The sequence below is a fragment of the Mobula hypostoma genome, chromosome 3 (assembly GCF_963921235.1).
Source record: "Mobula hypostoma chromosome 3, sMobHyp1.1, whole genome shotgun sequence".
Classification (NCBI taxonomy): Eukaryota; Metazoa; Chordata; class Chondrichthyes; order Myliobatiformes; family Myliobatidae; genus Mobula; species Mobula hypostoma.
Genome location: NC_086099.1, coordinates 183,878,382 through 183,895,448, shown reverse-complemented (window position 1 = coordinate 183,895,448; position 17,067 = coordinate 183,878,382). Strand labels below are relative to the sequence as shown.

At 39.1% G+C, this 17,067-nt stretch overlaps 1 protein-coding gene across 9 annotated transcripts in view; it reads right to left on the bottom strand.

Annotated features, from left to right (window-relative positions):
- The window catches only part of mllt10 (MLLT10 histone lysine methyltransferase DOT1L cofactor), a 279,374-nt gene that overhangs the window by 13,412 nt on the left and 248,895 nt on the right, over positions 1–17,067 (bottom strand). For all 9 annotated transcript variants that reach the window (XM_063044224.1, XM_063044228.1, XM_063044227.1 and 6 more), the window contains one exon: positions 14,774–14,867. In XM_063044224.1, coding sequence (XP_062900294.1) covers positions 14,774–14,867 — 94 coding nt within the window. The remainder of the gene's footprint in view (positions 1–14,773; positions 14,868–17,067) is intronic.

Here is a 17,067-nt window from a genome sequence, read left to right as displayed (position 1 = left end):
TAGCTTTTTGACCATAAGATATAGGAGCAGTAGTAGACCATTCAGCCCAGCGAGTCTGCTCCGCCATTCAATCATGGGCTGATCCAATTCTTCCAGTCATCCCCACTCCCCTGCCTTCTCCCCATACCCTTTGATGCCCTGACTAATCAAGAACCTATCTATCTCTGCCTTAAATACACCCAATGACTTGGCCTCCACAGCCGTTTGTGGTAACAAATTCCACTGATTTACCACCCTCTGACCAAAGTAATTTCTCTGCATCTCTGTTCTAAGTGGACGTCCTTCAATCCTGAAGTCATGCCCTCTTGTCCTAGACTCTCCTACCATGGGAAATAACTTTGCCATATGTAATCTGTTCAGGCCTTTTAACATTTGGAGTGTTTCTACGAGATCCCCCCTCATTCTCCTGAACCCCAGGGAATATAGCCCAAGAACTGCCAGATGTTCCTCATATGGTAACCCTTTCATTCCTGGAATCATTCTCATTAATCTTCTCCGAATCTCTCCAATGTCAGTATATCCTTTCTAAAATAAAGAGCCCAAAACTGCATACAATACTCCAAGTGTGGACTCACGAGCGCCTTATAGAGCATTCGCCACCTTCACCATCGACTCAACCTGGAGGTTAACCTTTAGGGTATACTGCACAAGGACTCCCAAGTCCCTTTGCATATCTGCATTTTGAATTCTCTCACTATCTAAATGATAGTCTGCCCGTTTATTTCTTCCACCAAAGTGCATGACCATACACTTTCCAACATTGTATTTCATTTGCCACTTCTTTGCCCATTCCCCTAAACTATCCAAGTCTCTCTGCAGGCTCTCTGTTTCCTCAACACTACCCACTCCTCCACCTATCTTTGTGTCATTGGCAAATTTAGCCACAAATCCATTAGTCCCATAGTCCAAATCATTGACATACATCGTGAAAAGCAGCGGTCCCAACACCAACCACTGTGGAACTCCACTAGTAACTGCAGCAAGCCAGAAAAGGATCCCTTTATTCCCACTCTCTATTTTCTGCCGATCAGCCAATGCTCCACCCATGCTAGTAACTCCCCTGTAATTCCATGGGATCTTACCTTGCTAAGCAGCCTCATGTGCGGCACGTTGTCAAAGGTCTTCTAAAAATTCTAAGTATACCACATCTACTACATCTCCTTTGTCTGCCCTGCTTGTAATTTCCTCGAAAAATTGCAGCAGGTTAGTCAGGCAGGGTTTTCCTTTCAGGAAACCATGCTGGCTTTGGCCTATCTTGTCATGCGCTTCCAGGTACTCTGTAATCTCATCACTACCAATCGATTCCAACAACTTCCCTACCACTGATGTCAGGCTAACAGGTCTATAGTTTCCTTTCTGCTGCCTCCCACCCTTCTTAAATAGTGGATTTTGGATTTGGTTTTGAGAAATGCATTGGCCCAAATAGAGCAAGGTGCCAATAGAGTAACATCAAGTAAACAGTCAGAATATTGTGAGATTTAGAATAGCAATGGAAAAGAGTATACAATGGTGCAAGAGAGTTTGTGAATCCTGTAGGATGTTCTCTGTTTCAGCATAAATATGACCTAAAACGTGATCAGATCTTCATCTCGGTTCTAAAACTAGAGAAAGAAAACCCAATAAGATAAATAAAACCAAAAACACTAGACTTATTAATTTATTTATTGAAAAAAATGATCCAATAATACATGATTTGTTAGAAAAGGTATGTGGTAATGCCTTCTATATAAGTTATTAGTAGTAAGGTGTTCCAATCAATGAGTGAGATTGTAAATGTGGGTTGTAGGGGTACACTACCCTATAAAAAAGACACGAAAGCAGGTTACTGACTGAACCTGCTCTTCTCAAGAAAGATCTGTTTATGTGCACCATGCCTTGATCAAAACAACTTTCAGAGGACCTTAGAAGATGAATTGTGGAGAAGTATGAAGCTGGAGAAGGCTACAAAAACATTTCTAAAGAACCGAGTGTTCACCAGCCCACAGTAAGAGATATTGTCTACAAATGGAGGAAATTCAGTACTAGTGCTGCTTTCACTTAGGAGTGGGCATCCTGCAAAGAACACACCAAAAGTATGTGCAATGCTGAAGAAGGTGAAAAAGAACTCAAAGGGTGACAGCAAAAAGACCTGCAGACATCTCAAGAACTTGCTGAAGTCTTGCTCCAATGTCCACTATAAGAAGAACACGGAACAAGAATGATGTTCGTGGAAGGACACCATTTTCTTCAAAAAAAAACATTGCTGCATTTCTCAAGTTTGCGAAAGACCACGTGGATGTTCTACAATGCTTCTGGAAGAATGTTCTGTGGACAGATGAGACCAAAGTTGAACTTTTTGGCAGAAATCCACATTGCTATGTTTGGAGGAAAAAGGGCACTTCACATTAACACCAAAATCTCATCCCAACTGTGAAGCATGGTGGAAGAAGCATTATGGTTTGGGGCTGCTTTGCTTCCTCAGGACCTGGACGGATTGTAATCGTTGAGGGAACATTGAATTCAAAATTGTATCAAGACATTTAACAGAAGAATATCAGGATAGCAGTCCATCACCTGAAGCTTCACAGAAGCTGGATGATGCAATAAGACAATGATCTGAAAGACAAGAGTAAATCAACAACAAAATGATTTAAAAAGAAGAAAATCTGTGTTTTGGAATGGTCGAGTCAAAGTCCTGACCTTAATCCTATAGAAATGTTGTGGAAGGATCTGAAGCAAGCAGTTCCTGCAAGGAAGCCCACCAAGATCCCAGAGGTGAAGCAGTTTTGTAAGAAGGAATGGCCTAAAATTCCTCCAAGCCGATGTGCAGGACTGGAACAGTTACCAGAAATATTTGGTTGAAGTTATTGCTGTACAAAGGGGTCACACCCATTTCTGAAAACAAAGGTTCACATATTTTTTCCCAACAAATACATGTAATATTGGATCATTTTTCTAAATAAATAAATGAACAAGTAGAACCTTTTTGTGTTATTTATTTAATTGGGTTCTCTTTATCTAGTTTTAGGACTTGTGTGATGATTTGATGAGCTTTTAGGTTATAGTAATGCAGAAACAGAGAAAATTCTACAGGGTTCACAAACTTTCTTGCACCATTGTAGGTCTCTCCAAGGTGAAAATAATTAATTGGAGATGGGCCAACATCCATGGAGTGAGAAGTGGTCTAGTTCAGGTAAAGTGGAATCAAAACTGAGACACAAGATTGCACTTAAACATCAGAAAACCTTTAAATTGGAGAGGTTCTAATTATAGTCAGATATATTCCCACGAGGAATGAGGAAAAAGAAATTAAAGGAAGAGTTCTATGATGATAAAACTGACTTAAAAATAGATGTTGAAAAGAAAGAGCATTTGCGATTGCAGATTGTTACACAACCAAGAATTAGGCTGATTACAGAATGTTCAGAGGAAAAGTAAAAATGGAAGAGGCAAAAAGCACATGAGAAAAGACTCTTGATTTGCAAATGCATCCAAAGTCATATGAACAAGCAGTTAAGAGGAATGGGGTCAGAGTCCAGGAACTCATGGAGGTGGAGGTACGAAACAAGTACCTTACATCAGTATACATCAAGGAAGATGATGCTACTAATGCATCAGTAAAGATTCAAGTTCTGGATAGGCTAAATATGGTAAGGGGAGAGGGCAGAAAAGCTAGCTGTATTTACTGAATGGTACTGTATAAGATTATAAGATGCAAAGATGGGGAAAATGTTCAGAAGATTTTCCCATCGCAGGATTATCAAAGACAAGATGACATAGGTTTAAGGTGAAAGATAGGAGATCTCATGGGTTCTGAAGGGCACTATTTTTTCTTACACGGGCGTAACTGATGTCTGGAACAGGCTGCTAGTACACGTTGTGAATACAATCACCATATTTAAAAGGCATTTAGAGAGATAGAAGGTCTAAATACGGGCAAATGAAATTAGGATAGATAGCCAAAAAGGACAGCATGTATGTGCTAAAGGGGCCCACCTCTATGCTGTACAACTTCATGACTATGATTTAAAGTTGATACAGCACCCAATCCAGGCAGCACACCTCCAAAACACTTATGAAAGTTCTGGACTGGTTTGTTCCAGTAACAGGGAAGGAAAAAGAATGGCAAAGTACAGGAACAATGGATGACTAGACAGGGGGTTAATTTAGTCAAGAAGAAGAAAGTGTATTTAAGGCTTAGGAAGCTGGAATCAAACAGGGCACTTGAGGACTATGAAGGAGCCACAAGGGAACTCAGGGAAGGACTTAGGAGAGCTAGAAGGGAGTCATGAAAAGTCCTTAGCAGATAGAATTAAAGGAAGTGCCAAATACATTCTGCACACATCAAGAGCAAGAGAATGCCTAAGGAGAGAGTAGGACTACTCAAGGATAATGGACGGAATGTGCTTAAGAGGCAGAGGATGCAGGTGACATCCTAAATGAGTCCTCTTGCGTTGGTATTTACCAAGGAGAAGAACGTAAAGGACAGTGAGATCAGAGTGGAAAATGCTAAATTGCTAGGGCATTTCAAGTTTAGGAAAGAGGCTAGGGCCTGATAAGATATACATGTTGTTCAGAGAGAAGAAAACTGGGGCCTTGACCAAAATTTTTGTATTTCTGCTAGTCATGGGTATGGTGGTGCAGGACTGGTGGATAGCTAATGTCGTTCCTTTGTTCAAGAAGGGAAATAGGAGTAATCTAGAAAATTATTAATCAGTCAGTGGTAGGAAAGCTAAAGGAGAAGATTCTTAGGGATAAGATTTATGATTATTTGGAGAAGCATGGTCTAATTAGACACAGTCAGCAAAGATTTATGTAGGGTAGGTCCTATCAAGAGAACAAGAGAAAGCCACATCAGCTAGGTCTTTGGCACAGAGTCTGGCTGTGGTGCAGAAGGGAGTGGAGGTGGGTGGGGGTGGGGGGAAAGAAGAGAGAAGATGAGTATAATAGTGATAGGGAATTCCATAATTAGAAGAGCAGACAGTGGATTCTGTGGATGTGAAAGAGACCCGGATAGTATGTTTCCTCCCAGGAGCTAGGGTTAGGGATGTCTCGGATCGGGTCCACGGCATCCTAAAATGGGAAGGAGAACAGCCGGAAGTCATGGTACATATTAGCACCAGCAACCTAGATTGGAAAAGAGAGGAGGTCCTGAAGAGAGAATATAGAGAATATAGGCTGTAAGCTGAAAAGCAGGTCCTCCAGGATAGTAATTTCTGGATAGCTGCTGGTGCCACATGCCACTGAGGTGAAGAATAGGATGATTTGGCAGATGAATGTGCAACAAAAGAACTGGTGCAGGGGCAGTGTTTCAGATTTCTGGGGAAGGTATGACCTGTACAAAAAGGATGGGTTACACATGAACCTGCAGGCAGGTTTGCTAGAGTGTGGGGGAGGGTTTGAACTAATTTGGCTGAGGAATGTGAATCAGATTGATAGGGCTGAGATGGGGCAGTTGGTATACAACTAGATGCAGAAGACTGTGAGGAAGGAAAGACAGAAAAGGCATGTAAAATTTCAATATGCATGCAGTGAGTGGGATAAACTGAAGTGTAACGGGGGGGCTAAAATCAAAAAGGGCAATGAAAACAAAACTGAAGGTGTCATATTTGAATGCATATTGTATATGAAATAAGGTAGACGATCTTGTAGCACAGTTAGGGATTAGCAGGTGTGATGTTGTAGGCATCTCTAAGTCATGGTTGAAAGAAGATTGTAGTTGGGAGTTTAACATCAAGAATACAATGTGTATCAGAAGGACAGGAAAGTAGGCAGAGTAGGTGGGAGGCTCTGTTGGTGAAAAAATGAAATCTGATCCTTGGACATGACATGGGATCTGAAGATGTAGAATCCTTGTGGGTAACTAAAAAAAAAACACAAGGGTAAAAAGACCCTGATGGTAGTCATATTCAGGCATCTGAACAGTAGTCAGGATGTGGGCTACAAATTACAATGGTAGACTGAAAGGGCATGTAAACATTCAATATGCATGTAAACTGGGGAAAATAAAGTTGGTGCTGGATTCCAAGGAAGGGAACTTGTAGAAAGCCTACGAGATGGCTTTTTAGAGCAGCTTGTATTTGAATCCACAAGGGGAAAGGCAATTCTGGATTGGGTGTTGTGTCATGAACCAGATTTGATTAGGGAGATTAAGATAAAGGAACTCATAGGAGGCAGTGATCATAATATGAAAGAATTCACTCTGCAGTTTGAGAGGGAGAAGCTAAAATCAGGTATATTAGTATTACAATGGAATAAAGGGAATTAAAGAGGCATGAGAGAGGAGCTGGCCAAAGTTAATAGGAAGGGGACACAATCAGTGATGTTGGCAGGACAGCAATGGCTGTTGAAAGGTAGGCAAGACACGTGGACCAGATGGGCTGTACCCTAGGGTTCTGAGAGAGGCAGTTGAAGAGATTATGGAGGCATTAGTAATTATAGAAACATAGAAAATAGGTGCAGGAGTAGGCCATTCGGCCCTTCGAGCCTGCACCGCCATTTATTATGATCATGGCTGATTATCCAACTCAGAACCCCGCCCCAGCCTTCCCTCCATACCCCCTGATCCCCGTAGCCACAAGGGCCATATCTAACTCCCTCTTAAATATAGCCAATGAACTGGCCTCAACTGTTTCCTGTGGCAGAGAATTCCACAGATTCACCACTCTCTGTGTGAAGAAGTTTTTCCTAATCTCGGTCCTAAAAGGCTTCCCCTTTATCCTCAAACTGTGACCCCTTGTTCTGGACTTCCCCAACATCGGGAACAATCTCCTGCATCTAGCCTGTCCAATCCCTTTAGGATTTTATACGTTTCAATCAGATCCCCCCTCAATCTTCTAAATTCCAACGAGTACAAGCCCAGTTCATCCAGTCTTTCTTCATATGAAAGTCCGGCCATCCCAGGAATCAATCTGGTGAACCTTCTTTGTACGCCCTCTATAGCAAGGATGTCTTTCATCAGATTAGGGGACCAAAACTGCACACAATACTCCAGGTGTGGTCTCACCAAGGCCTTGTACAACTGCAGTAGTACCTCCCTGCTCCTGTACTCGAATCGTCTCGCTATAAATGCCAGCATACCATTCGCCTTTTTCACCGCCTGTTGTACCTGCATGCCCACTTTCAATGACTGGTGTATAATGACACCCAGGTCTCGTTGCACCTCCCCTTTTCTTAATTGGCCACCATTCAGATAATAATCTGTTTTCCTATTTTTGCCACCAAAGTGGATAACTTCACATTTATCCACATTAAATAGCATCTGCCATGAATTTGCCCACTCACCCAACCTATCCAAGTCACTCTGCATCCTCTTAGCATCCTCCTCACGGCTAACACTGCCACCCAGCTTCGTGTCATCCGCAAACTTGGAGATGCTGCATTTAATTCCCTCATCCAAGTCATTAATATATACTGTAAACAACTGGGGTCCCAGCACTGAGCCTTGCGGTACCCCACTAGTCACCGCCTGCCATTCTGAAAAGGTCCTGTTTATTCCCACTCTTTGCTTCCTGTCTGCTAACCAATTCTCCATCCACATCAATACCTTACCCCCAATACCGTGTGCTTTAAGTTTGCACACTAATCTCCTGTGTGGGACCTTGTCAAAAGCCTTTTGAAAATCCAAATATTATCAAGAATACATTTTTTTAGATATCTACAAGTTAGAAATTTCCTAAGTACTATACTTTCTTCCTTTCCAATGCTTCCTCCTACATACATTTTAGATACTATAATTAACCTTAATCCATGTCAGAAAGGTTATGATTTATAATATTATTATGAAACTTAGGAAAGCTCCATTTGATAAGATTAGGATAGATTGGGAACAGGAATTGGGATTTATCATTTCTGTGGATGACTGGGGGCAGATTTTAGAATTAGTCAATACTTTCTCTATCTGTGCTAAACATTCCCTAATTCAATTTAAAGTTGTTCATAGAGCACATATGTCCAAAGATAAGTTAGCGCGCTTTTATTCTCATATTAATCCTTTTTGTGATAGATGTCCAGGGCAGATAGCCTCTTTAACTCATATGTTTTGGTCTTGCCCTACTCTGGAAACTTTTTGGAGAGACATTTTTAATATTATCTCCAAGGTATTGAATATAGATATCTCTCCTCACCCTATTACTGCTATCTTTGGACTACCTAAAATTTCCAGTAATCTTTCCCCTTCAGCCTGTAGAATGATTGCATTTCTTACTTTAATGGCGAAAAGATGTATCTTACAACATTGGAAAGAGCTTAATGCTCCAACTACCTTTTTTTGGTTTTCTCAGACGATATTATGCTTGAATTTGGAGAAAATTAGAAGCAATCTTTATGACTCCTCATTTAAATTTGAACAGACTTGGAGATCTTTTATTCAATATTTTCATTTAATGTAATATATACCCTTCTTGTTTTTTTTTACTGTTTTTAATGGAGGTCGGGATTGAGGACATGATTTTAAGTTTTTTAACTCTGTTTGGTTTCAAGTTAGCCCATTGCTTTGCTTTGCTTTTAGTTAGTTGCACGGTGGGTTTTTTTGGGGGGGGGGCTTTTTTTCGTTTTCTCTATTGATATATATATAAAAATTAGTATACTATTATGTTACCTTGGTATGTTATGTTTAAATTACATTGTTTGTAGTATTTTTTTGTATTAATATCTTCTGTAATTTTATTATATTCTAACAGTGTATTAGTGTCTATATGGCTTACCTTTTTGTATACTTATTCAATAAAAAGATTTAAAAAGAAAGAAAGAAAATCCAAATATACCACATCCACTGGTTCTCCCCATCCACTCTACTAGTTACATCCTCAAAAAATTCGATGAGATTCGTCAGACATGATTTTCCTTTCACAAATCCATGCTGACTTTGTCCGATCATTTCACCGCTTTCCAAATGTGCTGTTATCACATCTTTGATAACTGACTCCAGCAGTTTCCCCACCACCAACGTTAGGCTAACCGGTCTATAATTCCCCAGTTTCTCTCTCCCTCCTTTTTTAAAAAGTGGGGTTACATTAGCCACCCTCCAATCCTCAGGAATTAGTCCAGAATCTAACGAGTTTTGAAAAATTATCACTAATGCATCCACTATTTCTTGGGCTACTTCCTTAAGCTCTCTAGGATGCAGACCATCTGGCCCTGGGGATTTATCTGCCTTCAATCCCTTCAATTTACCTAACACCACTTCCCTACTAACATGTATTTCGCTCAGTTCCTCCGCCTCACTGGATCCTCTGTCCCCTACTATTTCTGGAAGATTATTTATGTCCTCCTTAGTGAAGACAGAGCCAAAGTAATTATTCAATTGGTCTGCCATGTCCTTGCTCCCCATAATCAATTCACCTGTTTCTGTCTGTAGGGAACCTACATTTGTCTTTACCAGTCTTTTCCTTTTTACATATCTATAAAAGCTTTTACAGTCAGTATTATCTTTCAAGATTCACTAGATTTGGGAATGGTTCCAGAGGATGTGAAAACTGGAAATGCCACTCCACTCTTTAAGAAGGGAGGGAGGCAGGCAGAAGAAAGGAAATCATAGGCCAGTTAGCCTGACTTCAGTAGTTTGAAAAGACGTTGGAGCTTATTATCAAGGATAGTGTTTCAGGGTACTTAACAGACACACAATAAAATAGGCCAAAGTCGGCATGGTTTCCTCAAGGAAAACTCTTGCCTGACAATTCTGTTGGAATTCTTTGAGGAAATAACAGGCAGGATAGACAAAGGAGATTCAGAGGATGTTGTTTACTTGGATTTTCAAAAGACTTTTGACAAGGTGCTGCACACGAGGCTGCTTAACAAGAGCTCATGGTATTACAGGAAAGATATTAACATGGATAGAAGATTGGCTGACTGGCAGGAGGCAAGCAGTGTGAATAAATGGGCTCTTTTCTGGTTGGTTGCTGGTGACTAGCAATGTTGTCACAAGGGTCGGTGTTGGGATCTCTTCTTTTCACATTATATATCAGTGACTTGGATGAAGGAATTGATGGCTCTGTAGCCAAGTTTGCGGATGATACAAACGTATAGGTGGAGGGGGTAGGTAGTGTTGAGGAAGCTGCGTGCAGAAGGACCTACACAGATTGGGGGAATGGGCAAATAAGTGGTAGATGGAATATACTGTAGGGAAGTGCATGGTCATGCACATTAGCAGAAAAGAATAAAGGTGTAAATGGGAGAAAATTCAGAAATCAGAGGTGCAAAGGGACTTGAGAGTCCTTGTGCAGGTTTCCATAAAGGTTAACTTGTAGGTTGAGTTGGTGGTAAGGAAGACAAATGCAACATTAGCACTTATTGCAAGAGAATTAGAATACAAAAACAAGGATGTAATGCTGAGGCTTTATAAAGCGTTGGTCAGACAACTTTGGAGAGGATGTGGAGGAGATGTATCAGGCTACTGACTGGTTTAGAGTATGTGTTATGAGGAGAGATAAGACAAGTTGGAGCAGCTTCCTCTGGTGGCTAAGGCTAAAATTATTCAAATGCGTAGATAGAAAACCAGCATCTTTTTCCCAGGATTAAAAATGTTTGGTACTAGAGGGCATGTTTTTAAGGTGGGGGGGGGGGTGGACAAGGGGGGATGGGAAGCAAAAAGGAAATATGTGAGGCCAGTTTTTTTAAAAAATACAAAGATTGGTAGGGATTCAGCATGCACTGCCAAGACTAGTGGCTGAAGCAGGTAATGCAAAAGTGTTTAGTAGACTACTAGATAGATGCAGGAAAGGAAGATGTATGGTAATATGGTTAGGGAAAATGGATTAGATTAATTAGGAGTCAGGTGAATAAGTTCATCACAATTTTAGGCTGAAGGGCCTGTCCTGTATTCATTGTAAGGAAGAGAGTAAGTTGTAGAAGTCCAGGCCATAATTTTTCTATTTATTAGATTCAGGGCTTATGCCTACAGATTACAGTCAGGTTGATGACTCTGAATATTATATAAATGAACTCCTAAGATATATTTCATAAGATGCCATGTTATCGACTTACCATCGAGATTGAAGGCCATAAAATTAAAAGTGCAAGAACATATATAGAAAGGTTATTTCTAGAATTCAAGAGAAAGGAGATGGTTTTAGGGTCTATAAACCAAGACGTGAAAAATAAGAGCAAGAAAGTCACAATGAATCTTTTTAAAACTCTAGCTCAGCTATGTGCGTGCAGTTCTGATGGACACACTTAAGGAACGGTACTAAGGCACAGGAGATATATGCCTAGTCCTTCAAGGATGAGGGATTATAGACCAGAGAGGGTGAGGTTATTGTTTTGGATGTTTTAGGCAGATCAGACAGAAGTAAAAATCATGAACAGTTCAGAGAGAAGGGATTGTTTGGAGTGTCAGAAGGAGCAGGATGAAGGAACAATAAAAGTGATAGTAAAAGAATGAAAAACAGGATTTTTTAATGCAGTCAGAAGTTAAGATCTGGACAGTAATGGCAAGGCACTAAGTGGAGTTAAGATTCAATTTAAGATTTAAAAAGGAAATGTTTAAACAGCTGGAAAAATAAAGAGAAGACTCAGTAAGACACAGTAGTAGCAACAGCTGGATTGCTTTTAAATGGAGTCACTATTAGTGGCTGCCTTCTGTGTTGTTACCATTATTCTAAAGCCTCGTTTTATACTTTCCACATTAAATACTCTACATCAATGGATATTGTTGATGTTGGAATGTGGAACAAGCAATATGAAATTGGTTGTCACATCCAAGATGCTGATCATTATTTGGTCCACTGCAGATGTTTACACTACCTGGATGAACCTTACCTGTTAACTAAAGGAATAAAAAACCTTTACATTCACTATTATGTCTTTACACCGAGCTTTTCGGCAACATTTGAAATGCTTTTGTGAAATGGACAACAGCATCTATGTTCTCTTAAGTCAGGTCAACAGCATCCTAATTTAGGAATATATCTGGTAGATCTGGAAGGTTCATCAGCTACTGTTAAACCTGGTGTAATACCCCAATGGAGTAGTACTGAACCCAAGCACTTCAAAGTTAATCTTTTGATCTGCAATGTCAATCTCTAAGCAAAAAAAAGATATATACACACACAGGAGACTGCATATAGTGAGAATGCTATCCTGAGTTAGTGTGTGAAATTCTGCATGTGACTGATAATGATTTTCTGCATGTAATTTAATTGGAACTATCCTCCATTCTCTGCATTTCAGATGGGTTGCTGCAAGTCCATCACAATGTTTGCTTTGTTCATTAAGCAGATTTTTCTGAGTAAATTGACTTTGCTGCATAATTGATCACTGAGCTCAGATGTGCACACTACCATTGTTCTAATTCATTGACTGATAAATTAAAAGAAAATGGTTCCAGCTTTGTAGTGATTTGTAAATATGCATCTTGCCTTGTAGTTAACATTGTTCAAATGTGTAAGAAACACCAGAATAAAAAGACCCTAATTAAGGATAAACAGCATGGATATAATAAAGGAACTGCATTTCTAGACAAGGTTACAAACAGAGTCAATGAGAATGTGTTTGATTATTCTAAATGGAGTATATAGCATAGATTTTGACAGGATCCCTCCTGGTATACCATTCAAGAGCATGGGATCCAATTAAGCAAAAAACCAGATCGATCTGAAGTTACCTCAGCGTCAGCAAGCAAAGTTATGGAGACATAAAGCATGGAGACAGGCCCTTTGACCCAAGTCATCCATGCCAACTATTTTGCTCTGTGAGCGAGTCCCACGCTTAGCCCATAGTCTTCTAAATTTCTCCTATCTAATTACTTATCTAGATGTTTTAAAATACTATTAATGAGTCAGTATCGATTACTAATTCTAGCAGCTTACTCCAAATATGCACCATCCTTTCTGTGGAGAAGCTACCCCTGATGCCCTTTTAATCTCTTGCCTCCAATTTTAAACCTATGCTCTCTTGTTTTTAGTCATCTTCCCTGGGACAAAGGCTTTCACCTCGTCCATGTTCATCATGATCTTATATACCTCTATCAGGTCACTCCTCAATCTCCTACATTCCAGGAAATAAATTCCTGGTCCAAGCAACCTCTCCTTGTAACTCAGTCCCCCAAGTCCAGGCAACATCCGAGTAAATCACATTGGATGACAAGTTCTGAGATTGTTATATTTTACCACAGGACTCAGTATTTAGTCTCTTTCCAAAATATAGGTCAAACTCTGTTAATAATTATTAACTTAATAAATCTTTACAAGGATATAAAGGGTTTCTTCATCTGTTCTGCTCACTACAACAAATGGTAAAGAACACATTTGGAAACTGTCTTTTAAAACACAGGTCGATGAAAACCAATAAGATTTAACAATCATTGTTATCAGGTTAATAGAAGGAATCTGAAGTAAACAAGCTCTTCAAAATGGGGGAAACTGCTCAGCACCTGTCTGGCAAGAACAGCCAATAATTTGCAAAGTTCAGTTTGTATGCTTCAGCCAAACAAGAGTGGATTGCTCTTGATTTATTGCATCTTTACTGGGAGGTGATTGAGTAGCTGACTTTTTCCTTGTCATCATGGCAATTGGTATCTCCTGCAAAAGTTGCATGTTTACTATACTCCCTGCAACAGAATTTTTTCATAATAATGAGTTATTTAGGAACGTATTCTCTTTGCTAACTGAAGGACACCTGAATTATATTGATTTAAACTTAAAAGCAAGGAACATGAAACAAAAATCACCATGTCACTGACAGTAAAGAAGAAACTTTTAAACTGCTAAGACATATGAATGTTCTAGTCAGTTTGTAACAAAAGTGGCTGAGGTAAAGCAATATGGTAATAGAACAAAGCAAGGGAGAGCTGTGGAGGAATTGAATCTAGGTGTATACACACAAGGATCCTCAAAGACATGGAAATGCACAGGGTCTTAAGGATAACAGGCCAGGTCAACAAGGTCACTGAAAGAGCTTTGGTTATGTTTGCTTTATTATTTGAGGCTTTATATTTGCTAATGTGGGCAACATTATCTAAATACAACTTCAGTGACAGCAACATTGTGAAGGTGCAGAGGAAGAATTTTTTTCTATGTCTTTGTGGGAGCTGGACATTGCTAATTACCATTGAACCGAGGTGGCAGTTAACAGTTAAACATACAGGTGAAATTTTAGTCACATAGGCCTGACAATGCAGATTTTATTTTAAGAACATTAATTAACTAGATGGGGTTATGCAATGAAACAGCAATTCTATATTTACCATAATTTATATTATTCTTTTCAAATTCTGGTTTTATTTGATAAATTGAATTTAAATTACACAGTTGCCATGATGCAATATAACTCTCAATCAATTGTTTAGTACACTAACTGCTGGTGTTGCAACACAAGTACCACACCGCTCTGTTGTCATGAAAGATTGAACAGGCTTGGGTTATTTTCTTTGGAACAGATGAGACAGAGGGGAGTTTTAATTGATATACACAAAATCAAAAAAGGCCTATAAGGACTAAATGTGGATGATTTGATAGCCTTATGCTGAAAGTAAGGTGGGGGGATAGATTTTACTAATTGGTCAAATAAGTAGAAGAGAAATTAAGATGCTATTAGTAGTGTCAAACTCATTGCCAGATAGGCTGTAGAGGCCAATGCCTTCATTATATTCAAATACTTGATCTGTACTTAGAGAGCAGTGGCATTCAGGGCTAACAGGTTTCAGTGGGGAACTCTTTCTTGATTGGAATGGATCAAATTGGCTGAATGCTTCCCCTTGTGTTGTATGTTTTTATGATGTAAATGTAACAAAGCAAGCTATAAATCAAGTAAGCCATTTTACTCATGAACGTTGTAAGTGATAAAACAATAATCTTACTGGAGTGAGTTGCTGGGATGGTAACAATTGTTGAAGTTGTTGTTGGAGTAACAATTGTCTCTGTTGTTCAGAAAGTAAGTTCAGTCCTGGCATGCTATAAAACAAAAATATTTTGTAGATATAGAATACTATATGTAAGACACACACACACACACACACACACATTAAAATAGAAATACAAAGACCACTTATTTTTATTAGAAGATGCTTAAAATTTAAAACTTTGATGCAACAGCAAATTCTTAACCATTTTAGAATTTTGAAGGGACCATTCTCTCTGAGGATCTTGTTCAATTCAACATCCTTCAAGGTGAAGTAACAATACATTTGAATTTTCTAAAATTTAATGTTAAAATTTGGGCCCCATAATTAGGCGCTTTTTTTTTGAGAAAATGAGGCAATATGGGTGTCTGAAGTTCTACAGAACATGCTTATTTAGTATGTTTTTTTCACTTTTACATTCTGAGCAGGGGCCCTTGCTATTGATTATTTTGAGATGCTGCTTGACCTGCTTGTACTTCCAGAATTCTGTTTGTGTTTGAGATATCCAACATTTGTAGTTTTTGTTTGTTCTAATTCTTAACTCATGCCTTTGTAAAGTGGTTATCTGGATTGGATTTTTTGGAAAACCTGAAAGATTTATGTTGTCTTTTACAATATTTGGTAAATATTAGTAAAATCCTAATCAAGTTGCATACGTCCAATCCACAATGACCTTTTTGATGGTCCTTGAAACAAATAGATCTTGCTATGTGATTCCACACCACAAAAAGCTATTGATTTGAAGTTTTTTTTTGTGGAAATAACATGTTACATTGGGGAACAGCACAGAAGATCTTAATAATCAGCGTCCAATCTAAAGACAGGTTTGCTTTCAAAATACAAATCTGGCAGTTTGACAACATAGGCAGACTAGGTAGCTGGTATTTCCAGTATTTTTTTTCTTCTGCTAATTTTACAGTTTATTCATTGGTAAAGTATAATAAATAAACCATTTGCAGTTAGTTTTTGTCATGTTCTAGCATTTAATGGTTCAACACTCCAAGCAAATAATGAAACTGAAGGTTAGTTTTCATCTCCCAATCCACTTGCTCTGTCAATATAAACATTTTGGAATGTTCATCTCAAAACACGAGGTCGGCTGTTATACTCCCCCGCTATAGACAAATAACATAGCTGAGATATGAAGAACAGATATTAGTTTAAAACCATTGAGGAAGCTGAGGATCTGGCTTCTGGAACTGGTTACTGGCTTCAGTAAGGAATGAGAACCTTTTTATGTATACTGTAGATACATCTCATAAAACATCATAGGATTAAAAATGCTAAACTACCAAGGGAGAAAGAAACCCCTTTTAAAATAGATATTAGATAGTTGTACAGACGACTATAATGTCAGGAGTGTGTTGAAAAGTTTTGTGAAAGCAGAATTAAGGTCTTGAACTAGTTGGGGAAATGAGAGCCAGTGTAGGACTCAAATAATAGAATGCAAGTGGCTGAGGACAGTGAAGGTTCAACAAGTTGGTCCAAGTTGAGTTTATTGTCATATGCACAAGTACATGTATGTACAGGTACAATGAAAAACTTACTTGTAGCAGCATCACAAGCAAATACTACCATATAAGCAGCATTCACAAGAACATAAATTAAGTACAATTTTTATGAAAAAAACAATTACAAAAATAAGTTCATTTCAGTGCAAAACAGTCAAAGTGGTCATAATGTTGCTAAGCTGTAGTGATTAGGGTTTTGCCAGATGGTTTAAGAACAAAATGGTTGAAGGAAATAGGTGGTCTTGAACCTGGTATTATGGGAAATCAGGTTTCTATACCTCCTGCCTGATGATAGCTATGAAAAGATGGCATAGTCCTGATGGTGGGGACTTTTGATAATCGACATGGCCTATTTGAGGCAACACCTCCTGTAAGTACGACCAGTGGTGGGGAGGGATGTGTCCATGATGCGTTGGGCAGAGTCCACTACTCCCTGCAGCTTTTTACATTGCTGTGCATTTGAACAGCCACACCAGACCATGATGCAGTGAGTCTGGATATTTTCAACAGTACACCTATAGGTTTGTTACTGTTTGATGAAAAGTCCAACCTTCTTAACCTCCTAAGTATAGACACTGGCATGCTTTCCTTGTGATTGCACCAATGTGCTTTCCCAAAACAGGTCATCCAATATTGTTAGCACTGAGAAATTTAATGCTATTGACTTTCCACCAATATATACAGGTGCATCTTTGCGCTCCTTCTCCTTCCTGAAGTCAAAAATCAGGTCTTAAGTTTTGC